This window comes from Chlorocebus sabaeus, chromosome 19 (assembly GCF_047675955.1).
Source record: "Chlorocebus sabaeus isolate Y175 chromosome 19, mChlSab1.0.hap1, whole genome shotgun sequence".
NCBI lineage: Eukaryota > Metazoa > Chordata > Mammalia > Primates > Cercopithecidae > Chlorocebus > Chlorocebus sabaeus.
Genome location: NC_132922.1, coordinates 4,895,221 through 4,921,544, shown reverse-complemented (window position 1 = coordinate 4,921,544; position 26,324 = coordinate 4,895,221). Strand labels below are relative to the sequence as shown.

The 26,324-nt window shown below is 58.5% G+C and overlaps 1 protein-coding gene across 2 annotated transcripts in view; it reads right to left on the bottom strand.

The window, feature by feature from the left end:
* Positions 1-293: 293 nt before the first annotated feature.
* The window catches only part of WNT7B (Wnt family member 7B), a 55,851-nt gene continuing 29,820 nt past the window's right edge, over positions 294-26,324 (bottom strand). For both annotated transcript variants that reach the window (XM_073006608.1, XM_073006607.1), the window contains exons 3-4: positions 10,630-10,901; positions 294-3,166 (exon numbers count right to left, since the gene is read on the bottom strand). In XM_073006608.1, the coding sequence (XP_072862709.1) occupies positions 2,687-3,166; positions 10,630-10,901 (752 nt within the window). In that variant the 3' untranslated portion in view covers positions 294-2,686. The remainder of the gene's footprint in view (positions 3,167-10,629; positions 10,902-26,324) is intronic.

Genomic DNA, 26,324 nt, shown 5'->3' with positions numbered 1-26,324 from the left:
CAGGGTCTGTGTCCAGTGCCCCAGTGCTCCTGGCTGGGTGGGGCCAGCCCAAAGGTGCCTGGAGGCAGGTAGGCATGACTCGAGCTCCAGGGTGGGCTCTGGGCAAGGTTCTCTGGTGTGAGGATGGGAAGGACGGCCCACAGAGGGGCACGGGGAAGCCAGATAGCTGGGGGCACATGAGGGCCTCGGGGGCTCGTCCTCGGTGGGCAGAGCATGTGTCCCCACTGGTGGGGCCGCAGCTGTAGGTGTATCGCATGGGGACTACACACACACTCACTTTTCTGATTCCAGCTTTTATTGGGCTGAGCGCTCCCCTCCAGGGGAGGCTGCCGTCAGAAGGGCGGGATGCAGCACCTTGGTCGCCATCACCCCCATCTGGGCCACCCTGACCCCCGTCTCACCCAGGCAAAGGGCCTGTTGCTGACAGACTTCGGGGTGGGCAGGGGCTCAGTGGGGTGCCCAGCAGCCAAGGGACAGTGCGAGTGGCTCGGTGGCATCAGGGGCCCCGAGGGTCTGTTCAAGCAGAAGGAGGAGCCTGGTTCGGGAGATGGGGGATGGGATGGGGGATGGGGATGCGGGATAGGGATGGGGGATAGGGATGGGGGATAGGGATGGGGGATGGGATGGGGGATGAGGGATGGGGCCGCAGCCATCCCCCACTCCAGTACCCAGTGTAGGTCACAATAATTTAAAGACACTATAGACATTTCGACGCTATATAACATCATAAGTTAACCAGGTTCCTTGCAGAGGCTGCCGGGCCTATGGACTCAGGGGTGTTCTGGGACTTGGGGAGGGTGAGGGGATGGCGCCAGGCTGAGGGTGGGGTATTCATGGTGGCCCAGAGACTCACAGCATCCAGGCATGGTTAGGGGCACATGGGCTGGACCACAGGGTCAGAGCCCAGGAGGGACTCACTTGCCCCAGGCTGGGCCCAGGCCCTTGGCTTGTCGGCTGCTCAAGAACACATTCCCACAGACTTCCAAGAGAACACACCCTAAACGGGGGCCAGGCTGTGGGCAGTGGAGGGTGCACCAGGAGCCAGCTGCAGACTATCCTCTCTGGCCTCGGACGAGTTCCTCCCTCTGTCACTCATGCTCCTCAGAGACAGGGGTGGGAACGTCCAGAAAGGACACGTCCAACTCTGGATACAGATTTTCTCAACATTGGAGTCAAGGTGAAAGGACTAGGACAGGGCCAGACAAACCCTCAAAGGCACCGAGGGGAGTGCAAGCCCCAGTGAGGCTGTCATGGCGAGGAGGGAGCAGCCGAGTGCCTCAAGGCATGGGAGCCACCTCTTGCCACCCTGGGCATCCTGATGTGTTCTCCTGGGTCCAGAGCCCCAGGCTGGACAGGAGAAAGGTGTAAGCCTCCACTCACAGCTGCAGGGTCTCTGGCAGGTCCTTGTGCCACTCTGGGCCTCAGAGTCCCCATCTGTCAAATGGGACAAACATCCCTGACCACTCACCACCTGCCTGCCCACCCCGCGGCGGCACTGTCCCAGGGGTCAGGCTGGCTCCAGGGGGAAGGGGGCTCTGTAAACTGGAGGTGCCAGGCCGGGAGGGCGACAGCATGAGGGAGGGAACAACACACTCCTGGAACCTGGCATGGGTGACATTTTGATTTGCTCGATATTCTTTTCTTTTTTTTGTTTGTTTTTGAGACAGAGTCTCGCTCTGTCACCCAGGCTTGAGTGCAGTGGCGCAATCTCAGCTCACTGCAACCTCCACCTCCTGGGTTCAAACAATTGTCCTGCCTCAGCCTCCCAAGTAGCTGGGATTACAGGTGTCCGCCACCATGCCCAGCAAATTTTTGTATTTTTAGTAGAGACAGGGTTTCACCATGTTGGCCAGGCTGGTCTCAAACTCCTGACATCAGGTGATCCACCCGCCTCGGTCTCCCAAAGTGCTGGGATTACAGGCATGAGCCACCACGCCCAGCCATTGATAGGATTTTCAAAAGAAGGAAAGATGGCCTGGAGGAGCCTGTCCATGGCTCTCCTCCAAGGCCTGGTCAGGGCTGTGTGGTCCGACGAGCCCCTGCCCAGCTTACTTCTAGAACCCGCAGGCACTGCGTGGTCCCCATCAACCCCAGGCTGCCTCCGCTCTGCAGGGGCAGAGGGCCAGCCAGGTGGGGCTGGGAAAGGAAACAGAAAGGGTGTTGAGGGGATGGGCTGACACAAAGTACGGAGTTACGACTGGCTACGCATTAGTGCTGAGAATCCTCTTCTGATACTAAGAAAACATAAATAATTTGTGTCAACATCTGTCCCCACCGCCCCAGGGCCCAGCGGCAGACTCGGCCTGGGAATCGGTCTTGAGGGGCCAGCCAGCGTAGCTTTTCTATGTCCATGTTGCCAGGTGGGGCAGGGGACGCTCAGTCTCGTCATCACTTTGCTCTCTGGGATACACATGTGTCCTGGAGGTTCATTTTCCCAGAGAGAAGAAAGGGAACTTGCTGGGCCCCGTCGGGGAGCAGGAGGTGATGGGAGGAGGTGGCAGGAAGGAGCCCCAGGGAGGTGGGTAGAGGGTGTGGGCCCCGGCCAGTGTCCTCCTGCACGTGGAGCTCCCCGCTTCTGCACCTGCCTCTGCCTGCCGCTGGCAGCCCCAAGGCAGGGAAGGCGAGGATGGATGTGCAAAATGCCGCTGGGTGTCTGGGGTGCCCGCGGCTGCCTCCGGGCCCGGCCTCACTTGCAGGTGAAGACCTCGGTGCGCTCGCTGCAGGTGTTGCACTTGACGAAGCAGCACCAGTGGAATTTGCAGTTGCACTGCCACACCTTGGTGTACTGGTGGGTGTTGTAGCCTCGGCCGCAGCACATGGTGTCACAGCCGTCCGCACCGGGCGACGTGCGGTTGCAGAGGCGGCCCTGCGTGCCCACGCTGCCCGTGGCCGCGTCCTCCTCGCAGTAGTTGGGCGACTTCTCGATGTACACCAGGTCCGTCTCCATGGGCTTCTGATAGCTGCGCAGCTGTTTGATGCGTAGGAAGGTGGGCTGCCGCAGGCGGCTGGCCCGCACCACCTCCACCTGCACGGCCGCGTTGTACTTCTCCTTCAGCAGGTGGCCCACCTCTCGGAACTTGGGCAGCGTGGTCCAGCAGGTCTTGGTGGTGCAGGAGCCAGACACGCCGTGACACTTGCACTCCAGCTGCATCCGGTCCTCCAGAACCTGAGGGTGACAGGGAAGCTGCTTGGCACGGCACGGCCCAAGCTGGGCCCCTCCAAGTTCCCCTACCCCTGCCTCCAGCCCAGCCCTGGAGCCCGCTCCTTCACTTGCAGCTGTGTGACCACGGGTAAGTGTCTCTCCCTCTCTGAGCCTCAGCCTCCTCACCCATTACATGGAGCTGCTAACAATAGGTCTCCACTGCACAGGAGGGTGTAAGGGTGCAGTGAGAATATCTGGGACTTGGCAAAGCCTGCTGTACATTTATCGAAGGTATTTTGTTAGACTCTCATAGCCCTTCAAGGAGATGCTATGTCCTGGTCATGCACTGGTGAGGAAACTGAGGCTTGGGGCTGTGGGACCTGCTGCAGGTCACAGGTGGGGTTGGCCCAGCAACAGTAGGTACTTAATAAATGCTCATTACCCCACCCTGCCATCTCTCCTGCTCCCCACCCTCGGGCTTGGCGTAGGGTCTGGCATGCAGTTGGTGCTTAACAAATGGCTGTTTAATGGAAGCCCGAAGTGCCGGTGGCCCTCGGTGCACGTTTGCCCAAGGCCGGGGGGTGAGCAGGGGAGGCGAGTACACGGGTCAGTGAGGCCCGGGCGTGCTGAGAAGCCGACAGCCCCAGCCCGCCCGCTGTTGTTCTTCCTCCTCAGCTCCACAAGGGCCCTCCACGGGTGCAGTGTTTTCCTTGGGCCTCCCTCCATGGCCCCAGAAGGCTGATTCCCAGAGCCAGCCCTGACCCCAGGTACTCATTTACCCGGATCGAAAGGGCCCTGCCAGCCGGGCCTGATTGAAGATGGGGAATTATTAGCTGGCGCCCCGCAGCTGCAGAGGGGCCATTTGTCAGCTGTCAGAGCTCTGCTGGCCTCGCTCGGCAGCCCAGCCCTGCCGGGGCTTGGCCACCCTCTGTCCCTCGGGCCAGAACTCACGGTCATGGGGCACCTGCTGTTGGCCCCCAGCTCTAGCCCAGTGGAGAAGTCCCCCAGGAAATGAATGAATGAATGAGTACAAGAAAAAGAGGGAGAGAAACAGCTCCACAGAGATGGCTACTGCCCCGAGCGGCTTCCCTGGCCTGGTTGCATGAGGTCCTCTGGGGCTCACAGTTCAGCGTGGGACACAGCGAAGGTGCTGCAGGAACCCAGGAGAGTCAAATCCTGCTGGAGTCAGGGTGCTTGAGGTAGGGGCTTCCTGGAGGAGATGCGGGTATTGATGGATGTGTCGGAGCTCATTAGAAAAGGGGACAGCATTCCAGGAGGGATTCAACATGAGCAAAGGTCTGGAGATCACCGAGCATGAAGGAAAAGACTGGGCCCAAAGCTCAGTAGGTGGGTGCTGGGTGGGCCCTAGGCTGGCAGCCTGGAGCTCGGGTGTCCTCTGCTCTGCATCAATGATGCCCTTGGGCAAAGACTGGAGAGACTGGGGAGAGGTGGGAGAGGGAGGCTGGTGCCCCTCCCAGGATGGCTGAGGGTGGGAGGAGTCCAGGAGTCCTGAGAAGAGGGTGGGGCAGCTTTGGGGAATAGCACGGCTCAGAGGCTGGGATGAGGGGCGTCTGGGCCAAGGTCGTGGGCCAGAGCCTGAACTGGGTGTCTGGGCAACCCCCAGAGAATATATTGGGACCTCCTCCCTGCCTCCTGCCCCTCTCCCATCCTGTCCATCACCCCAGCTCCCTGCTCATCTCGGCTGGGATCTGTCCCCTCCCGGAAAAGCCCCTCCCTCCACTAACCTGCCCCTCAAGCCTGGAAGCATTGCTGGCCCTGGCCACACGGCCTGCCCGGATGCTCCCCAGGCCGGGCGCCGCCGCAGGAGACACCCTGATGGTGGCCCCTCTTGGAGTTCCCAGTCGGGAGAAGTTCACCCCACCCCTGGCTGTTCACCCTCCTCAGATGGGCCTGGATGGCCGGAGACCTGGCAGGCCTGTCCAGACTAGAGGGTGTGCAGGCCACGTGGTCCAGGCTCAAGCTGCCCTCTAGTGCTCCCGCTGTGGCCCAGGATGGCTGCCCCTGATACTGTGCTCTGCATCCCTCCCCCTCCTCCCTCGCCTACCCCTGTCTCCCAGTCTTCATCAAGGCCAGGGAGCCCAGTCGCATGCTACTGCCCGCCTGGGGACAATCAGCCCCTGCAGGGCCAGGCCGGTGACCATCCGCAGATAAAGCCTAATGGGCCGCTGTTTGTAGAGCGAGGAACCACATCCTCGCTTGGCTGGATCCCTTGGGTCACAGTCTCTCCCACGAAGTGATCACGGGGTTCAAGAATGTGCCATTTCCTTCACCAGTGCCCTGGCCATTCGAGCCACAACAACGGTGGCACCAGCGCTGAGACCTGCCCCCTGCCCCAGGAGACCACCTGGCAGGGCGCAGAGTGAGCTCATCTTGCTCAGAGGAGCTGCAGGCTGCAGCAGGGGCCGCTCCTCCAGGCCTTGGTTCCTCCTCAACCCTGGGGGCCTGGCTGGGCGGTGGGGTGGTGGACTGAATGGACTCCAGGAAAGGGCCGATTCAATGTTCTTTCCCGAATAAGGGTGTAGCCTAGAAACAGTGCTCAGGTATAGCCAGGCAGGGGAGTCATGGGGTTGGTGGACTAAAGTCCTTCTAGGGGGAGGCTGACCAGCCCAGGAGCCTGGCGTCCGATATTCCAGCCACTGGGGCCGACGAAAGGCACCTCACCCCGGATCCTGGCGATGGCCTGGGGCTGTGGAACGAGGTGCCTCACACCCTCTTCTACAGCACCTCCCATGCCTGCTGGTCCCTGCCCCTAAGTGTGGCCCTAACCTGTGAGCCCCTCAGGGCCATAGCCCATGTCTGCTTCACCCTCTGACCACGAGCCCACGAAGTGGATTGAGCGTGGCCTCGAGTGAAGTTATGTCATGAGCCACTGGCCGAGGAGAGAGTGTGGAGGGTGTGCCCCTCCCAGGATCCGGCGCTCCCATTAGGATGGTGTGAATGACACGGCCACCCAGCAGGACGCTGTGGACCCTCAGTCAGGGAAGAGCCGTGCCAAGACGTGGGACATGGCCAGCTAATGGGGTTCCCAGCCCCTAGTTCCAGGAGCTAGTGGCACTCCACAGCGATGGCTCCTAACCTCATGTCACCAAGAGAGGTGCCCTCAGCTGTCCTGACACCAGCTCCCGGGCCTCTGCAGATGGACAATCTCCTGCCTTCACTGGGTTGGTCTTGGGGGCATGGCCTCTGTCTGCCCTGCTGACCTGCCCCACACAGCAGTGGGGACCATGCACCAGGGGCAGAGCCGGCACCGGGCACTGGGCACTCAGGTCTCCAAAACCTCAGGGGCTGCTCTGAGAGCTTTCTGCACAGGCACCCTGTGGCAGCCCATTAAAGGCCACTCCAGCCCACCAGGGAGCTTGGGGAAGGGCAGCCAGGGCCTTGGTCTGGTAGAAGTGGGGGCAGGGCGGGGGCGGGCCTTCAGACTCTGCCCATCTCACTCTTGCCCACCAGGGACACCAGCCTGGGCCACATGCCAGCTTGGGGAATGGCAGAGTAACCCCCCAAATTCACGTCTGCTCAGAGCCTGGGCAAGTGACTTTATTTGGAAGTAAGGTCTTTACAGATGTGATTAAGGAAAGGATGGAGAGGAGGTCACCCTGGGTTGTCCAAGTGGGCCCTAAATCCAATGAGAGGGTCTATACAAGAGATGGAGAGGGCCAGGCGCAGTGGCTCACGCCTGTAATCCCGGCACCTTGGGAGGCCAAGAGGGGCGGATCACCTGAGGTCAGGAGGTCCAAGACCAGCCTGGCCAACATGGTGAAGCCCCATCTCTACCAAAAATACAAAAATTAGCTGGGCACAGTGGCACACACCTGTAATCCCAGCTACTCGGGAAGCTGAGGCAGGAGGATTGCTTGAACCTGGAAGGCAGAGATTGCAGTGAGCAGAGGTCAGGCCACTGCATTCCAGCCTCCAAGCAAGACTCCGTCTCAAAACAAACAAACAAACAAAAAAGAGATGGAAGAGAAGAAGACTCAGGCTCAGAGGAGACCTGGTGAAGACAGAGGCAGGGGCTGGAGGGAAGTGGCCACAACGGAGGAACACTGGGAGCTGAGGAATGCTGGGAGAGCCAGGAAGCATCCTCCCCTGGTGCCTAGAGGGAGTGCAGCCCTGCCAACCAGCACCTCGATGTTGGACGTGGGGCCCCAGCGCTGAGAGAGAACAGATGTCCTTTGCCATAAGGCCCCACTTGCGCCACTTGTCTGTGGCGGCAAGTCAGCTGCCCTCCACCCACCTCACTGCGCAGTGGGGTCCTGAGGAAGTGGGGGGGCAGAGGTGGGCCTGGTACTCTGTGATGGGGCCAGGGTCCCAGCATCAACCCAGGAAGGGCTGGACTCAGTGCTTATGGAAATTTCCAGAAGCCCCACCCTATACTCACCCCCTGCCGCCATGATGAGCACCGTGCTCTTTAAAAAGGACCCTGTCCTGAGGGTCACCGTGACACCACCACCCTTGGCCTTTTCCAAGGGCTCAGGCCACACTTGTGCCCCACAGGTGCACAGGGTGGGGGCTGTTGGAGGGGCAGTGAGGAGTCGGGGGGACAAAATGCATTGCACCTGCTGTGCAGATAAGAAGGCCAAGGCTCCACAGAAGCATGGGTCAACCAGGGCCTCATCGACCATCCGAGACAAGGCTGGTAGGAGAGTTGGCCACTGGTGGCATTGTCAGAGCCCTTTCCTGTGGCTGTCCTCTTTGTCCCCTGCCCACCTGTGGGGACCGTCACCAGCCTTCTTGTTTTCCCACCTCCTGTCTCCCCTGGGGCCAGTCCTACCTGCCTCCATTTCCCTTCTGCCTTTCCATCACTTGTGAGTCACCAGACACCTCCAAGTCCCATACCAAGTCAGCCCTGGGGTTCACACGGCACCCTAGAGCTAAATCAAACACAACTCTGGCCCTTGAGTTGGTCAGTGTCACTACCCCAGGGCCCTGCAATGACACCTGTAGCCCAGAGACCAACAACACCCTACCCGGCCATCCCCGCCCTGGTCTTGCCACACTGCATACCACGACCTGGGTCCTCCATGCCTTTACCTGTGCTATTCCCTCTGCCTGGAGCATCCTTCCCCGCTTCTCTGCTGTGTACACTTCCCCACGAGCAGGGACCCAAGCCACTCAGCCAGGTCTGCTGCTCACTCTGGGCCTCATTCTCCTTATCTTTAAAATGGGGACAGTGAGAGCTTCTTCCCTGGGGGTGTGAGAAAGGCTCTGCTCAGAACCTAAGCAGCTGCAGAGGCTCAAGGGTGGTGGTGGTTCCCATGAGGGTTCAGCCTCGCCTTCTCCTCCTACTTCTCCTCCTCCTCCAGGGACTCCCCCAGGGAGTCCAGGTAAGTGACCCACACTTTCCTCTGGCCTCTCAAGGTTCGTGAACCTCCATTTATGGCATGGACTGTGATCTGCCTGTACCTGGAGACTAGTGTTCACATGCTGTCTGTGAGTTCCTTGGAGGCAAAGGCTGTGTCACTGATTCCTTCATCCATCCATCTATCCACCCATCTTTCCATCCTCCCATCCATCCACCCATCCACCCACCCATCCTTCCATCCATCCATCCCCATCCATCCATCCATTCATCCACCCATCCATCCACCTACCCATCCACCCATCCTTCTACCCATCTTTCCATCCATCCATCCATCCATCTATCCATCCACCCCCATCCATCCATCTACCCATCCTTCCATCCATCCATCCATCCATCCACTCATCCACCCACCAATCCATCCTTTCATCCATCCATCTACTTATCCATCCATCCTTCCATCCGCCCATGCATCCCATCCACACATCCACTCAACCATCTACTCACTCATCCACCCATCTATCTACCTATCCATCTATCCTCCCATCCACTCATCTATCCATCCACCCACCCACCAATACTTCCATCCATCCTTCCACCCACCCACTCATCCTTCCATCCATCCTTCCACACACCCACCCATCCTTCCATCCATCCATCCCCTCATTCATCCATATTTCCATCCACTCATCCATCCACCCATCCATCCATCCATCCTTCCATCCATCTACCCACTCACCCATATACCCATTCTTCCATCCATCCATCCACTCATACATCCACCCACCCATTCATCCCCTCATACATCCACCCATCCATCCTTTCATCCACCCATGCATCCAGTCATCCATCTACTCCCCCATCCATCCACCCATCTATCCACCCATCCATCTATCAATCCACCCATCTACCCATCCATCCATTCATCCATCCATTCACCCATCAATCCGCTCATCCATCCACCCACCTATCCATTCACCCATCCACCCTGCCATTCATCCATCCACCCATCCATCCATCTAACAATAACTTAATAACCACCTGCATGATAACCTCCACATCTACAAGAGAAAGTCAAATCCTTGGCCTGGTGTTCAAGATCTCTTCTTGAACAGGCCCTACTTCTTGTGCCAGGCCCTACTTGCTTCCCAAGTCCTGTGGCCATCAAGCCTTCACTCTGACACTCTCCTACGCAACCAGGCCCTCACCATCCTGAGTGTGACCCCTGCACCCCTCTTGTGGACACGGTTCCCATAGCCAGGGCCTTGTCTGATTCCTCTCTGCCCTGTGCCCAGCCTAGCACCTGGCACAGAAAAGGGCAGTGAGTGACCAGTGGCCTCAGCTATAGTCCCTGGGCCCGAGGGATTCTTCAACTCCTCTTTGCCTGGAATGGCAAGTCTGTCCCACACCTGAGGAGCCCCCTAGGCTCTGCTGCCCTGGGTGCAGCCCCCAGGCCTCAGAGCCAGAGCCGGCTGGGTGTTCCACTTGGCTGGCCACCCTATCTCAGGCCATCTTGCCGCCGTGCGGCTGCTCCTCCCAGCCCAGTATCTGGGGCCCTCATCTCCAGCGGGCGGAGCCCGGCTTGCTCTGACTTCTTCCCCAGTGTGTCCCTGCCTGAATTTCCTCCATTGCCACCCACCACACTCTGTCCCGCCCCGTGCAGGAGCAGCCTGCTCCCCAGCAGACCCCGGCTCACAGCGTCCACCTTCCTCAGGCTGCTCCTGCCTCCTGGGGGCATCCCTTCCTTGCTGAGTAAAAAGGCTGCCTGTCAGGAAGTCTTTCCTGGTGTGCTGATGTGACCTGCGGGACCAGGAACGCCAAGGGCAGGGACAGGGGCTGTGGCCTGGGACCTCCCCCACCAGGTCCCCAGCCAAGCCCAGGTCACACCCTGCATGGAAATGGGGTCCCCATCTTAGCTGGGGGCTGTGAGCATCGCATCAGCACCCAGAGCCTCGGCTCTCACGTCTCTGGATGGGGACACCCTCCTCCAGGTATTAGGAGGCTCAGAGCCATGCACGTGGAGGACCCAGACGGCCCCACCTGCTGCACACCTACGGAGACTCAACTGCTTCTGCTAGAAGAGGAGCCTGAGGCTCCCAGAGGTCAGCAGGTGACATACCAGTCCCAGCTAATGCCCCCACCAGCCGCAGCCGCAGCCGCACCCTACCTTCCTGCCGGCCTCATTGTTGTGCAGGTTCATGAGGCGCCGCGCGTTCTTCTTGATCTCCCGAGCGTCCACGAAGCGCCGGGAAAAGTCGATGCCATAACGCACGTCGGCCGAGCAGCCACCCCACTTCCAGCCCTCGGCCTGGTTGTAGTAGCCCTGCTTCTCGCGGTCACAGCCGCAGTTGCTCAGGTTGCCTTGGCTGCAGGCAGCAGTGACGGCGTGCGCTACGCCAGCCGCAGTGATGGCATACGTGAAGGCAGCCTCACGGCTCCCTGCGGGGACAGACAGGTGCACAAGGTGAGGCCCCAGGCCCTGGGCCAAGTGGGCTCAGGGGATGAAGTGCCGGGCCTCGATCCACCTGCTGTTGGCCAGTTGTGTGACCCTGGGCTCATTGCTTGCCCCTCTGAGCCTCTGGCTCACCAAAGCGGGGCTGATGGGAGCCACCTCTCAGGGCTATGGTGAGGGCAGTGCCTGGAATACAGCAGGCCCCAGGGCACCCTGAGACCCGCCCTCCAGCATGCAGCACTGCCCACAGCTTCTCTCCCTGTTCCCAAGACTGGGCAGGAGAGGCCCAGTTTCTCCAGCCCTGAGAGTGAGCAGTGGAGACCCGTGGAGGGGATGGGTATCCCTGCCTCTGCCCCTCCCCTCTGCAAGCCTCCCAGGAGCCCCTCCTCATGAACGGGCATTTGCACTGACCCCGTGGGGACCAGCTATGCATGGCCAATGGAAGCTGGGGCCACGGGGAGCATGAGGGGCCTCACCCCCACCCCAAGCCAGGAACCCAGGTAGAAGTCACACAGCTCAGAAGCCCTTTGTTGCCATCTCCCCTCTTGGTCCACCCACCTTCAGTCCATCTCCAGATCCTGGGCCCCTTTTCCTCACCTCCTCCTAATACCCCTGCCTGACCCAGGGGCCCCAGAACTGCCTGGACTTGGGCAACAGTCCTCCCTGCCTCCCTCATCCCCCCAGCCACCAGCTGGTTCACTCTAAGGGCTGTCTGGCCAGGGCCCTCGCTGGCACCTTCGCTGATTCCCTCTGCTGGTAGAGCCAAGCCCACGGCTGAGCTGGGAAGGGAGGGTCCCAGGTCAATGCCCGCTGGCTGCCCCAGCCCTCTCTCCCCATCCTCTGCCCAGAACAATGACTCAGTCCTTCCAGGCGCTGCCCACATCCCCTGGGGATTATGTGGTCTTTTTGGTGGAATTCCCTCCTGCTTCATACCCAAATCCCAAGGACCTTCCAAGGCCCAGGTCTGAGGCCTCCCCATCCAGGCAGCCTTCCCAGAGCCCCAGACAGAAGGGAGCACTTGGTGCCTGATCCCTCAGTTCCAAATATGACCCAGATCCGGACACCCTCTCCCTGGTGAGTCTTACAGGTGGGGACTTCCATATGGGCCTGAAGGCCCCTGATATGGGCAGGTTCATCTCTCATTTTCTCTTTGTTTTCCCCAGCCCCAGGCCAGGCCCTGTGCATCCTTCCATCCCAACCCTGGACTCTTGGGTCCCTCTCAACCTGCCCCTGCCTGGGTCTGTGTCATTCCTATGTCCCCAGCACCTGGCCCATGTGGACACCGAGCAGGCTCAACCATGCCAGCTGGAGGACCAAGAGCCAAACTCCGGTGAGCAGGAACCTCCCTGCCCATCTCAGCAACAGGCAGAACAGGGCCGGTGCTCAGCCCAGGAGAGGGCAGCTGGAGACTCACACTGCTGGCATGGCACAGTCCCCTGCCCAGCACCTGCGAGCACCCGCACAGCCCTCAGTTGCCCACTGCTGTGCCTGTTATTGGGGCTGAGGTGACACCCACAGATTGAGATAGAGTCAAGTCAGGTCTGTTCTATGAACAACCATTGAGCACCAACGGCATGCCCAGCCTTGTGCTAGGGGCTGTGTGTGTGCTCTGGGGCCACTTCGTTGCCCGCAGCCAGCTGGGGGCTCAGCCAGGTGGGGTCTCTCTTCCCTAGGGTATCTTCCATCAGGGTGAGAACTGGGGTGGGGCCCACCAGCCTTAGGAGAAGACCTTGGTGGGCTGTCTGTCTGTTGTCATGGAGGGAGCCACGGCTTCCTAGGAACTTCCTTCCTGAGAAGAACTAAGGGGAGGGTAGTGTCCAGCATCCCTCCCTCCCCAGCAAGGTTCGAGACTACAATGATCGGCCTCCTCTGAGCTGCAGGCAGCACGGCCCCCGCCTTCGAAGCGCCTCATCCTGCCAGCCTCTCCTCCTCTGGCCGCTGTCCACCCACACTGCCCACTCTCTGCCTGGGCCAGGGCCAGGAAGATATAGGAATTCACCTCCCCGAGTCTAAATTAGGTCGAGATGACCCGAAGGGAAGCCCTTGCATGATGTGTGAAGTGGGGTATTAAACGCCCCATCCTGTCTGCATTACCCAAGCACAGCAGGGCCTGCTGGCAAGAAAGCCTTGGAAATCTCATGGGGGTAGGGGTAGGGGGCAATAAACCAAGAGGGGGATCCCAGTAAAGGGTCGAGAAGGGCCACAGAAGGGTCACGGCACCTCAAAGGATTCACTGACCTGCCTCTGTGGAGTGGAGTCAAGGAAGGCTTCCTGGAGGAAGTGACATTTTAAGTAGGTACAGTCTTAACAAGGAGCATGGATTCACGTGTGTGTGTGTGTGTGTGTGTGTGTGTGTGTGTGTGTGTGTGGTGTGTGTATGTGTGGCTGTGGTAGGCATGTACTCCCAGCATGGTCACACAGAGGCAAAGATGCTGAGCTGTGGAAGGGTTTGGTGAGGTCATGAGTGGCCATAGAGGAGGGGGAGAATGTCTTACAAGCAGGTGGCACTTTCTGTCCAGGTGCCAGGGACAGCTGCTAGGGAGGGCCAGATGTCAGGGCGCTTGCCTGGCCACACAGGTGTGGATTCTGGAACATTCAGAGGCCGGTTGACACCAGCATCAGTGTAGCCCATCCTCAGGGCTCTCCCCGTGCACCGGGTGCACACCCAGCCCTCACACGCGCTCCCATTTTACCTGGACATTAGGATGAGGTGCGTCCAGCCATGATTCCCAGTTTACAGAGGAGGAAGCAGAGGCACAGAGAGTGGCTGGAGCAAGATTCAAACCCAGGGAATGAATTCAAAGACCAGGAAGGCTGACGGAGGAGCAAAGCGCCTAGGGTCGGGGGCGCTGGAAGCTCTTCTGCCCCCACCTTGGCCTGTCTGAGTCTAAGGTGACCTGGGGGCGAATGTGGGCTGTGCAGCCCCCAGGGAAGATGCTGACTGTGAACAGTCTGTGGACCTGGGGGGCAGGGGCAGCTGCAGGCAGGCTCTGGGTGGGAAGCTCTAGGGAGCCTGAGCTGGCTTCGGAGTGGGCACGTGTTACCCGATGGAGGGGGTCTAGGAAACCCTAAGAACCCCAAACGATTGTGTGGGCCCAGCCGGTGGAGCTTGAGGACAGATGTGGATGTCCCCTCAGAGGTCCTGGAACAACAGCCTGTGATCCTTCTCTTCCTCCCTCATGGCAAGGCTGCAGAGCGGGTCAGAGGATGCCATTGTCCTGAAGTCCCTGAGCAGGCTGGCAGGTCCACAGTGGAGTTTGCACACTTGGAGGACGCTTCCTACAAGCCTCCCTTCCAGCCTCCCGCAAGCGCCTGCTCTCACCTGGCTATGCCCGCCCCAGGCTCAGACTCAGTTACTCACCAGTTACTCATCGCCTGCCGCTCCCGCTAATTCCTTTTTTATTTGCTCTTAATGAGCCAAACTCTCTGGTCTCCCATGGAGACAAGCAGGAGGCGAGCTGCAGAGAGTCGTCGTTTTGGGAGAATCAATAAGAATGACGTTAGGTCCAGCAAGAGTCGCTGCCGTGGACTGCGGGCTCCCGTGCGCCTGGCACGTTGCCTGTGTTGCCCAGCTAAATTCTCGAAACAGCCCACGGGGGAGGGCCCGTGACCCAATGTTACTGACCTAGACGCCCACTCCAAAGGCTTTGTCATGGCGTGCCTGGGTGTGTAGTGAGAAGGGCATAAGGGCTGCAGGCTTCCCCCGTGTCCCTCCCCAAGTCACTCCTGGGGCCGTGACTGGGGCACCTTCCCAGTCCGTGCACACACCATGCTGCCTCCAGGCTGACAGCGAGCTAGCGCTTAGACTTAGAAGCCGGTCCTCTGCAGCGGGCGCAGACAGACTGGACCCATGCACCTTGCTCAGCAGCTGTTAGTAGCCCCCAAGGCCTCTGAGATGACTTCCAGTGACTTGGCCTGGCCCCCAAGGCCCCAGAGGCCTGATCCCACCGGTCCTCACCCACCGCTGTCTGCAGTCCAGTGTGGCCCGCCTGCAGGTTGGGCAGCCACCTCCCGCGCACAGTAACTACTCCTGAATAAAGGACCTGCTGGCTTCCTGCCGCCTGCCCTAGGGACAGCAGCCCCGTCTCTTCCTGGAATACCTGACCACTCTCCCACATATCCATGCACTACTCAGGCTCTGGACGCAGGGAGGGCTGCTCCCTGCTCCCCGAGTCCCCACTGTGGTGGGCACGCCCTCCTCTGGGCTCTCACTAGGTACCCCTCAGGCTGCAGGGGTGGTGGGCAGGATCCACATCAGATTCTTTTGTGTACCCCCCCACCCACTGCTGTTTCCCAAATCCCATGCATGAGCAGGTCTGGGCTGGTCAGCTCCCCGACACCACCTTGTCTCCAAGACAGCCCTGTTCTGATCAGACCCATTTCACAGATGGGAAAACTGAGCCTTCAAAGCAGGAAGTGATTTGCCATAGACCCATGGCAGTGACCACAGCCATCTGAGCTCAGCAGCTGCCCTAGATGTGTGTGGTGATGGGGAAGCTGGATGAGGGCAGCATGGATGCTCTGTTTGGGGCCGGCAGCTGTCCTGCTGATACACTTGGGTCTTGGGAGGCCTAGGGGCCTCTCTGAAAACCCAGAGCTTACCCAAGCACAGGTCTGTACCCTCAAACTCTAGAGCCAGCAGCAGCAGCCAGCAGTATCCCTAGAAAATGCCAGAGCAGGCTATGTTCTGGCCACCCCTCATCCCACAGCCCTCAAGAGCACTGGGCGGGTTTCTGAGTAATGGTCCCGAAGGTTCCAGCCCCGCTGCAGGATTCACTGTTTCCAGTGCAATCTATCTCTGGTGCCTCGGCAAGTCACCAACCCTCTCTGAGCCTGTGTTCCCATTTGCCACATGGAACTCAAAATCCTCACCTTGCCGCACAGCCCTAGCTGCCAGCTCTGAGAGCAAACAGGACAAGAGGGCACGGTACCCACATCACCAAGATGGTGGGCAATCCAGGGCCGGCTGGGGGTGAACCAGATGCAGCAAAGGACTCCAGGACAGGCCCAGGTGTCTCTGTGTGCTCCATGCAGACTGGGCTGGAAACAGCCTCCTCCCCAGGGCCAGCCCCCTCAGCCCTGCCCAGCTGTCCCCTCAAATCCAGAGTATCAGAGCAGCAGAGTCCTCCGAGGCATGTGGGTAAACAGAGGCTGCTGGGGCAGGAATGGTCTGGCTACGCAAGGGCCATCCAGCTCTGCTCTCTTTTCCATAAGTTATTTGAACTCAAGCCCTCACTGGACCCCCTGGCTGGGCCCAGGACAGGCTCAGAGGGAGGAGACACAGCCCCCTGCCCTGCCCCTGCGGTGCCAGCCAGACCCTGATGTCCAGGGAAAGGACATGTGTGCTAGGGCACAGCTGGGCCCTCATCCACAGTCATCTCACTCTGACCATGAGGAGGACGCTGGGGACCCTGGCAGATCTTTGTGAGTAGCTTCTAGAAAGAACAAACGTGTCTCCTGAATAAAGCTGGGGCTTGGGCAGAACGGGGCTTCCCACTCCCCTCCTCAGGGCAGAGCTGGGAGCTGAGTCCACCCTCCCAGCCACAGCTGCCACTCCTCACCATCCACTCACGCTCCCTGCCACTTCCTAGCGTCCACAGGGGCCAGCGCGCTTTTACTAGCAAGCCGTGGCTGAGCTCCTAGTGACCTGATTAACTGCATGGAGGCGGAGGTGGGAGAGGTGCTTGGTGCCCTCTTAGGACGAGAGCCAGGAGTCTGCAGCCTCAGTGCTGAGAAGGCCCTCGGGGACCGTCCAGTGCGGCTCCTCCATCCCCAGCAAGGAGCCTGAGGCCCAGAGACGGGCAGCATGCTCCCCAAGGTCACACAGCAGCTCAGGAAATGGGGGATCCGGCATCTGAGGTTCTCAAGTGAATGAGATGAAAGCAAAGGTCTGGGGGCCACACATGGTCCCGGAGCCTTCTGGAAGCAAGGGGGAGGCTCAGAGTCTGACACCCTGCCTTCAAGTCTAGACTCTGAAATTTGCCAGCTGAGTGACTTCAGACCGGTGAAGGGGCCTTTCTGTGTCCCCGCCTCCCTACCTGCAAAATGAGAGAACTGCTCCAATCCGGTCAGAAGGGCACATACAGTCCTGGGGGAAGGCTGACCTAAGCTTCATGCCTACAGGTGTGACATACGACACATTTGGGATCTTTGTGGGCGGACACACATTTGGGCATCCCTGGGCAGCAGGTGTGCGCCTCTGCACGTGTCCCTGGATGCACACCTGGGCTGACCCTTGGAGGCAGTGCCCAGGAGCGGCCGTGTGAACCTGTGCTCATGGATCTGTGCTTCCAGCCCACACGGTTCAATTCTCCTCCTCCCTGACAACCTGTACTTGTCCCTCTTTTTAAAAAATGACGTTTTGGGCCGGGCATGGTGGCTCACACCTGTAATCCCAGCAGCACTTTGGGAGGCTGAAGCAGGCGGATCACCTGAGGTCAGGAGTTTGAGTTCAGCCTGGCCAACATGGTGAAACCCCATCTCTACTAAAAATACAAAATTAGTCAGGCATGATGGCAGGCACCTGTAATCCCAGCTACTTGAGAGGTTGAGGCAGGAGAATCACTTGAACCTGGGAGGTAGAGGTTGCAGTGAGCCGAGACCACACCATTGCACTCCAGTCTGGACAATAGAGCAAGAATCCGTCTAAAAAAAAAATGACATTTTCTACAACTCAATAATAAAATGGTTAACAAGTCGATTAAAAAGGACAAAGACCAACGGATGAATGGGTAAAGAAAAGGTGGTATAGATACACAATGGAATATTACTCAGCCATAAAAAAGAATGAAACCCTGTCATTGCTGCAGTGGCATGCGGGTCATCGTGTTAAGTGAAAGAAGCCAGGCACAGAGAGACAAATATCGCGTGTTCTCACTCACATGGAGGAGCTAAAAAAGTTGATGTTACTGAGGTAGGGAATGGAATGACAGATGCCAATGGCTGGGGAGGGTATCGGAGCATGAAGAGAGGTGGGTTAAGAGGTACAAAGATGGCCGGGCGCAGTGGCTCACACCTGTAATCCCCGCATGTTGGGAGGCTGAGGCGGGTGGATCACCTGAGGTCAGGAGTTCAAGACCAGCCTGACCAACATGGTGAAACCCCGTCTCTACTAAAAATACAAAAATTAGCCAGGCGTCGTGGTGGGAGCCTGTAATACCAGCTACTTGGGAGGCTGAGGCAGGAGAATTGCTTGAACCTGGGAGGTGGAGGTTGCAGTGAGCCAAGGTCAAACCACTGTACTCCAGCCTGGGTGACAAAGCAAGAATCCATCTTGAAAAAAAAAAACAGAAGCACAAATACGCACAGGTGGAAGGAGTGAGGTGTAGTGCCTGACAGCACAGTGGGGTGACTAGAGTTAACAATAACATATTGTGTATTTCAGAACAGCTACAAGAGAGAACTGGAAATGTTCCCAACACATAGAAATGATAAATATTCTAAGGGAAGGAAATCTTAAATACCCTGACTTGATTGTTACACATTGTGTACATAGATCCACATATCATATGGACCCCATAAATATGTGTAATATTATGTATTAATTTCCAATCAAAAAATAAAAGCTAAAAAATAATAGGCCAAGGACCTGAACAGACATTTGTCCAAAGAAGGTATAAAAACATCCAATAAGCAGACAAAAAGCTTCTCAGCATTATTGGCTGTCAAGGAAACGCAGATCCATCCCACAATGAGATGCCACTTCACACGCACTAGGAATAAAAGGTAAAAAAGACTGACAATAACAAGTGCTGGCGAGGATGCGGAGAAATGGGAACCCCAGTGTGGGGGTGGCAGTGTGAGACGCTGTAGCCACTGTGGCAAAGTTGGGCAGCTCCTCAAAAACTTAAATGTAGGGTCACCATGAGACCCAGCATCGCCACTCCTATGCATGCACTTCAGAGAAATGAAACAGGCGCCCACTTACAAACTTGTGCAGAAGTACTCATAGTAGCCTTCTTTGTAACAGCCCAAGGTAGAAACAGCCCAGGTGTCCATCCATAGACGAAAGGATAAGGAAAATGTGTTCTATCCATGTGACAGAATATCACTCAGCCTTAAAAAGGAATGAAGTATTGCTACATGCTCCAGTGTGGGTAACACTCGAACATATCGGCTGGGCACGGTGGCTCACGCCTGTAGTCCCAAAGCTTTGGGAAGCCGAGACGGGCGGATCCCTTAAGCCCAGGAATTTGAGACTAGTCTGGGCAACATGGCAAAACCCTGTCTCTACAAAAAGAAAAAAGAAAATACACACACACACACACACACACAAATAGCCAGGTGTGGTGGTGCATGTGCCTGTGGTCCCAGCTCCTCAAGAGGCTGAGGTAGGAGGGCCACTTGTGCCCAGGAGGTCAAGGCTGCAGTGAGCCATGTTCACACCACTGCACTCCAGCCTGGGCAACAAAGTGAGACCCTATCTCAACCCCCACCTCAAAAACCCCAAAACATCATGCTGAGCGAAAGAAGCCAGACACCAAAGGCCGCATATAGTGTGATTCCATTTCTATTAAATGCCCAGAGGAGGTGGAGTTGGAGAGACAGACAGCACCTTAGTATTGCCAGGGGCAAGAGGACTGGGCTCAGTACTGCCAGTGGCAAGAGGACTGGGACTGATTAAGCCACAGGGTTTCTTTCTGGGGTGATGAAAATGTTCTAAAATCAACTGCAGGGACAGCTACACAGCTCCGGGTATACTAAAAACCATGGGCTTGTACACATTAAATGGATGAATTGTAAAGCATGTGAATTAGATCTCAGTGAAGCTGTGATGGACACAGAGGACACTGGGTGGCTTTCTGAGGGCTTCAGACCCATGTCCTATTCAATTTAAACCCTCCCTGAGGCCCCATGGGTATGAACTAAGATCCCCCCACCTCACGATTAGGACACTGGGCTCAGGAGAGGCAGGCGACTGGCCCAAGGTGACACAGCAAGCAAGACACTGAGCTGGGATCTGATGGGGACCCCAGAGATCGTGCTCAGCCCACTCCCCACCCACCAGGACAGGGAAACCTGCAAAGTCTGCCTTGCACCTCACTGACCTGGACGCCACGCTCGCCTGCGCCAGCCTCTGACACTCTACACACGTGCGACACTGCCTGTAACACTCACGTTGTTGCCACCTGTGTGTCCCTGGCACCAAGGACAGCCTCCCTCCTGGCTGGACCTCCCAGAATCCCAGGGGTGAGGCACTCAGCCTCCCATCCATCAAGTACTTGCCCAAGGTCAAGTGCAAGGCCTAGCACACAGCAGGGCAGGACCAACACACCGAACCTGGGGGGCAGACAGGCTGGGAGCTGCTCACAGACAGTGCAGGCAGAGACCAGGGATCAGAGCCACAGAGGAGCCGGCAGGGCAGAGTGGCTGGAGGGACTGGGGTGCAGGGTGGCCAGTGAGGGCTCCTCTCAGGAAGGGATGCTGAAGGTGGGTCCCAAAGGATGGGAGAGGTGAGGAACACAGAGGTGCAGGGAACAGTGTTCCAAGCAGAGGGAACAGCAATGCTAAGACCCTGAGGTGAGATGAGCTGAGCACGAGCGGTTTGTCCCAACAGAGATCAGTGAGGATGAAGCGGGGAACGGCCCTTGGGGGCTGTACCATGTGGCCCTCGGAGAAGACTTTGGACTTTGTTCTGAAAAGATGGAAGGCCCTGGAAGGTGTCACTTTGACTTACATTGAAAGGCACTGTCCACCCCACCCACTGGGAGGCCTGTGCAAGGGTTTGGGTAAGAAGTGCTGATGACCAGCCAGGCAGAGGAGGTGAAAAGTGGCCAGAGCTCAGAGTCTCAGGGTCCAGCTAATGGGACAGAGTCTCAGGGTAGAGCTAACGGGATTAGCAAGTGGACCGGGTGAGGCGGTTTAGAGAGAAAAGAGTGCAGAAGGGTCAGGCACGGTGGCTCACGCCTGTAATCCCAGCACCTTGGGAGGCCAAGGCAGGCGGATCACCTGAGATCAGGGGTTTGAGACCAGTCTGGCCAACATGGCGAAACCCTGTCTGTACTAAAAATGCAAAAATTAGTCTGGTGTGGTGGCGGGGGCCTGTAATCTCAGCCACTTGGGAAACTGAGCCAGGAGAATCACTCGAACCTGGGAGGTAAAGTTTGCAGTGAGCTAAGATCGCGCCACTGCAGTCCAGCCTGGGTGACACTCCAGCCTTTGTCTCAAAAAAAAAAAGGGTGCCAAAGGGGCCCCAATGCAAGTGAGGGCAGCTGGTGGGGGCTGCTTACCAGGAAGCAGGACAGGATCAGGCGGAAGGAGTTGCCTCGGCCACGGGTGGTTTAAGGTGTCCAGGGATGGCAGGAGGGAGGTGAGGGGCAGGTGGGAACTCAAGCCTGGCACTGAGAAGATGTCCCAGCATTGCCCAGCCTCTACTTCCTGGGGCCGATCCCTCATGGAACTGGGGCTTGGGCTCCGTGACCCTGGCCAAGGCCCTCACTCCTCGAGCCTCAGCTTCCCCATTACCATGGGATGAGGCCTGGTGTTGTGGGTTCTTTAAAATCCCTTTAGCAGGGGAGCTTTTGTGAGATAGACTTTCCTGAAGAATGGGTCAGGGGAGGGCTGCTGGGGCTGAGGTAGACTAGGGATGCAGGGTGGGGTGGGGTCCCTGAGGCCAGGCTGGGGAGGGGTCCCTGGGACATGGCTGGCTGGCGAGCTCTTTGGTCATCTGAGCCCCCGTCTGCCCCCTACCCCACCTGATTCCCAGGCTCTTCACAGCCCTGAGCTGCACGGTGGAGTACTGTCCCTCCTCCCCAGTTTACTGGTGTAGAGATTGAGACCGAGGGAGGTGAGGAGACACCCCTGGGCCACACCCACAGCTCCTGGTGTTACTCGGCCCAGCTGGTGTGGTGCCCGTGTCCAGGCTGGGGGTCTTGGTCTAGACAGGGCTTGAAGTGGCTGTTGGGCACAGAAGCTGAAAGAGCAGCTCAGGCCCCAGGTGGGGCCCCACAATGACCCCCTGTGGCTGTCCACGCCCCAGCCTGCCCTTTGACCCCAGCCGGGGCTCAGTCACAGGGGGACAAGTCACCGCTTGAGCTAGTCTGGGATCTGCATCCCTGACACACACAGAGCTCAGGCTGGGGACATCGGGGTGGAGGCAGGGACCAAGGCATGGGCAGAGAGGCCTCCAGGCCACAGCTTGGCCCCAATCCCTGCTTGTGCAGTTGAAGGATCAGAAGCCCAGAGCCCTGGCCTGCCTGGCCCTGCTGCAATCCTGGCCTGGACCACCCGGGGCCGAGGCGCGCTCTGGCCAGGGAGGGCTGGGCAGGCTGCCTCACACCTGCTCCTAATTCTGCACCTTAAACGAAGGTGATAGCAGCACACACCTTGTGGAGTCCCACGTGGGAGAGGTGAGGCAGTGGAGGGCTCAGGACGGGTAGGAACATAAAAGTGCCGGATGCGTGTGGGTCGCTTTTATTAATATTACCCATCTCTGAGCAGGCCTGGACCCTAGGCCCGGTGGTCCTGGCCTGGGTGCAGCCTGAGTGGGTGCTGCATGTATGTGCATGTATGTGTGCATGTATGTGTGCGTGTGTGTGCGTGTGCATGTGTGCAATGTGCGTGTGTGTGCATGTGTGTGCATGTGTTTATGTGTGTACGTGTGTGTGTGCCAGGTGTACTGCTGTATGTCTCTCCACATGTCTCTGTCCTTCCCTCTCCGTTTCTCCCTCTCCCTCTGGGTCCCTCTGTCCCTCTCTGTCCCTCTCTGTCCCTCTGTCTCTCTCCAGCCCCGCCCGGCCCCCGCCCGGGCTCGGGCTGAGTCAGCGTCTCCACACTAAGCTCTTCCCTGCCGTTGTCATAAACAGATCATTGGAAAAATCATGCCAGGACCAAACACGCTGGCGCCCATGCGCCTCAGGCCTTTGTTCCGACCCAGCGGAGGCCCTCACACGCCAAGCGGCAGCCCCCTAGGTGGGACAGCAGGCTCCGAGTGGGAAGGACCTGGCCTTCCGGGAGCTTTTCCCCAGCCCTGAGGTGCTGGGGACGCCCAGGAGGCCCCTCCTGCATCCAGCCCAGGTGGCCTGCCCTCGGGAGCGCTCTGGCAAAGCCAGCAACCGCCTGTGTGAGGTGGCACTGAGACCCCTTCCTCCCTGGGGCTGCCCCAGGGCCTCTCAGCACCTGGATCCTGGCGAGTGGTTCCCTGAGAGCCTGCGGGCTTCTCTGGCCCTTGGGGGCCACGTGGCCTTGGGTGAGTCACACGGTCTCCTTGTGAGCCTCAGTCTCCCCATCTGTGACGTGTGGACGACAGGACCTGAGGTGGTCATGTGACAGGGCCCAGCCCAGGCAGGGGCTACAGTCGTGAAAGAAATGACTCTCCTAAAAAGGTGGCAGGAGTTGGGCTGAGTGATGGCTGAGGGCCAGGCTGCTGTGCCCCTATGAAGCTGAGGGAGGGGCCCTACCCACCCTGGGGTCTGCGTCCTGCTTCAGTGGCCCAGGGCTCTGGAGGCTTTGCCCATGGAACTCATGTGGGAAGCTCTGTGGGGACCTCCATGTCCTTATTCTGAGGAGAGACCCCAAATCCTGGCAGAGTCCCAGCCCCCGCCTCAGCCCCTCCTGAGGCAGGTGGGGCACCAAGGCCCCCAGGTCACCGGGCTGCACCCAGGGTCACACAGAGGGACCCGGGCAGGTAGGGCCTGTGTCCTTGGCAGTGGCCTCTCCACAGCCAGACCCCATCCCCACTCCACTCTTGTCCTGTCTGTCAGGGCCCTGCCCGGGAGGATGGAAAATTCCCAACTTGGATGAGTTCCAGGTGGCCTTGGAGGGGCCATGTGGAAGCATTGGGACCGAGGACCAGCCACCACCCAGCTCACAGGGCCTCCATGTCACCCCCAGGAAAGGCCACAGCCCCACCACTGCCACAGCCCCTCGGGCTCTATCCTCCCAGGTGCCTGTGAGCTGCCTTCCTGGGGTGGGGCAGCCCCGGCCTCATCCCACCCCGAGCCAGGACTGGGCTTGGGCAGCCTCGCCTCCGGGAAAGTCTTTCTGACCCTGACTTTCAAGGCCCCAGTTGTCCCTACAGTCCTGGCTGCCCGGCCCCTGAGCCTCAGAAATGTCCACTGAGCTGCCTTGGGCTGGGCCCCCCGGATGAGGGCGGAGGTGGGAGTGACCGGGGTTGTCAGCCTGAGGCCTGCAGACCACCAAGGTGCAGCCAGCATGAGACTGGGCCCAGCAAGCACTGCCTCCCGGCCTGGCCCCATTGGCCTGTGCTCACCCATTGTGTCCTGGGTGCAAGCCCTGGCCTGGCATACAGCAGGCACTCAATGAATGCAGGCTGAAGAACAACCAGGCCTGATAAAGGGGGCTGCCCTCCTGCCCTCAAGCTGACTCTCCTCTAAAAACAGCTGCTCAGTGACCCTCTGCCCTCAGACTGCCCCACCCCATGCTGGAGGACAATGTCCCAGGAGTGACAGTCAGATCCAGGTTCAAATGTCCCGTCTATCTCTGACAAGATGACTTGGGGCCACTCCCTCCTGTCCCCTATGGGTGCAGCACCACTCAATGGAAGTCTCAGGCAAGCTGCAGGTGTCAGCTGAAATTTTCTAGTAGCCACATTAAGAAAAGTGAAAATAATTTTGGTGAACTTTTTTTTTTTTTTTTTTTGAGATGGAGTTTCACTCTTGTTGCCCAGGCTGGAGTGCAGTGGCATGATCTTGGCTCACTGAAATCTCCTCCGAGGTTCAAGTGATTCTCCTGCCTCAGCCTCCCGAGTACCTGGGATTACAGGCATGTGCCACCACACTCAGCTAATTTTGTGTTTTTAGTAGAGATGGGGTTTCACCATGTTGCTCAGGCTGGTCTCAAACTCCTGACCTCAAGTGATCCACCCACCTCAGCCTCCCAAAGTGCTGGAATTACAGGTGTGAGTCACCGTGACTGGCTGGTGAACTTAATTTTGATAGTATATTTTATTTAGCCAATATATCCAAAATCTTACCATCTCAATATGTAATCAGTAGAAGAGTTATTCAAGAGATACTGTATTTGCTTTTGGGGTTTGAGTCTTCAAAAATCCATGTGTATCTTACACTTACAGCACATTTCGGTTGGCCCATACCATATTATAAACGCTTCCCTGCCAGAGGTGGCCTGAGGCCATCAGAGTGAACAGGTGAAGAGTCCAGCCCTCGAGACCTCGTCCCTGCTGGGGGTCACTGGGCCTGGCCTGCAAAGCCCTGCAGGGCAGTAGATGCACCTGGCCTGGGAGTCACCCTCTCACCCCACGACCCCTGGCCTCTCAGATGCCCCGAGATGGGTCTCTTGGCCCCTCAGACTGTCCAGCAGCCGACAGCCCTTGCTGAGCCCCCACTATGTGCAGCCCAGGAAGACACTCCCCATGCAGAGCTCGCCCCCAAAGCAAACAGGAGCGGGCGACAGCTGTGGTGGTGTCCCCGGCCGCTCACGTGAGCGTGGATTAGGGGCAGACCCTATGCCTGGTCATGTCTGAGGCCAGCACATGATGGGCAGGACTCAGCATTCCCTGGCAGCTCAAGGGTGGGGCTAGGGGGCCCGAGAGCACTCAGCCACTGCCCCAGGCCCAGGCCTGTGGTCCTGGGGGACTCTGGGCTCCGGGGGCGTGGGGGCAGCGCCGTGGTTGGAAGGAAGCGGCCTGCAGAGGGAAAGCCCTCCCCTGCTCAGAATCTCCTATGCCTTCTGGGCCCTCCAGAGCTTCACTGGTGCTCCAGCCCTGCCCTCACCCTCCAGCCTCGCCTGTTAGCCCTGGAAGCTCCTGTCATTCCTGGAAAAGTGCTTTCGCCTTTCTGGCCCTGGAGCCTCAGCAGATGCTGTTCCATCCACCTGGCGCCCCCTTCCCTGCGCTCACCTCCAGGCTGGCCTGCGTCACCTCCTCCGGGAAGCCCTTGCTGACAACCCTGATTTGATGATAGTGCCTGTTTGAAACTCCCTGCCTTGCTGGGGGGCCCCAGGTTTCCAACAGACTTTCCTGGGATACGAGGTTCTCCTGATGCTCACGCCGCCCCTTTATTCTCCTCCCCCGACCGTGGCAGAAGACTGCTTAGCTGGGGACAGTCACCTCTAAGCTCATTTCTAGTCAACAGAAGAGACAAGAGACAAGCCTCTCTCGACGCATGAGGAACAGGCCTGGGATGGGCTCAGGAGGCCTCCAGGCATGAGGGGGACCACAGCAGTGGAGGGGGGCCTAGTGTGAGCCTTGACCCTCTGAGGGGAGCAGAGCAACTGGAACCCAGGGGCCCAGGGCAAAGCCGGCACAGGGTCATTAGAAGAAACACCTGTCTAATGGGGAGAAGGGAGTGCTCCATCCCCAGAGGCATACAAGCACCCACACCAGGTGATGGAAAAGGGATTGGAACTTTGCACAGGGGGTTGATTTGCCCTTTTAAGGGGTACCCTTTCAGCCCTCAAGACTTAGGCACAGCCTGAGGTCAAGGCCTGAA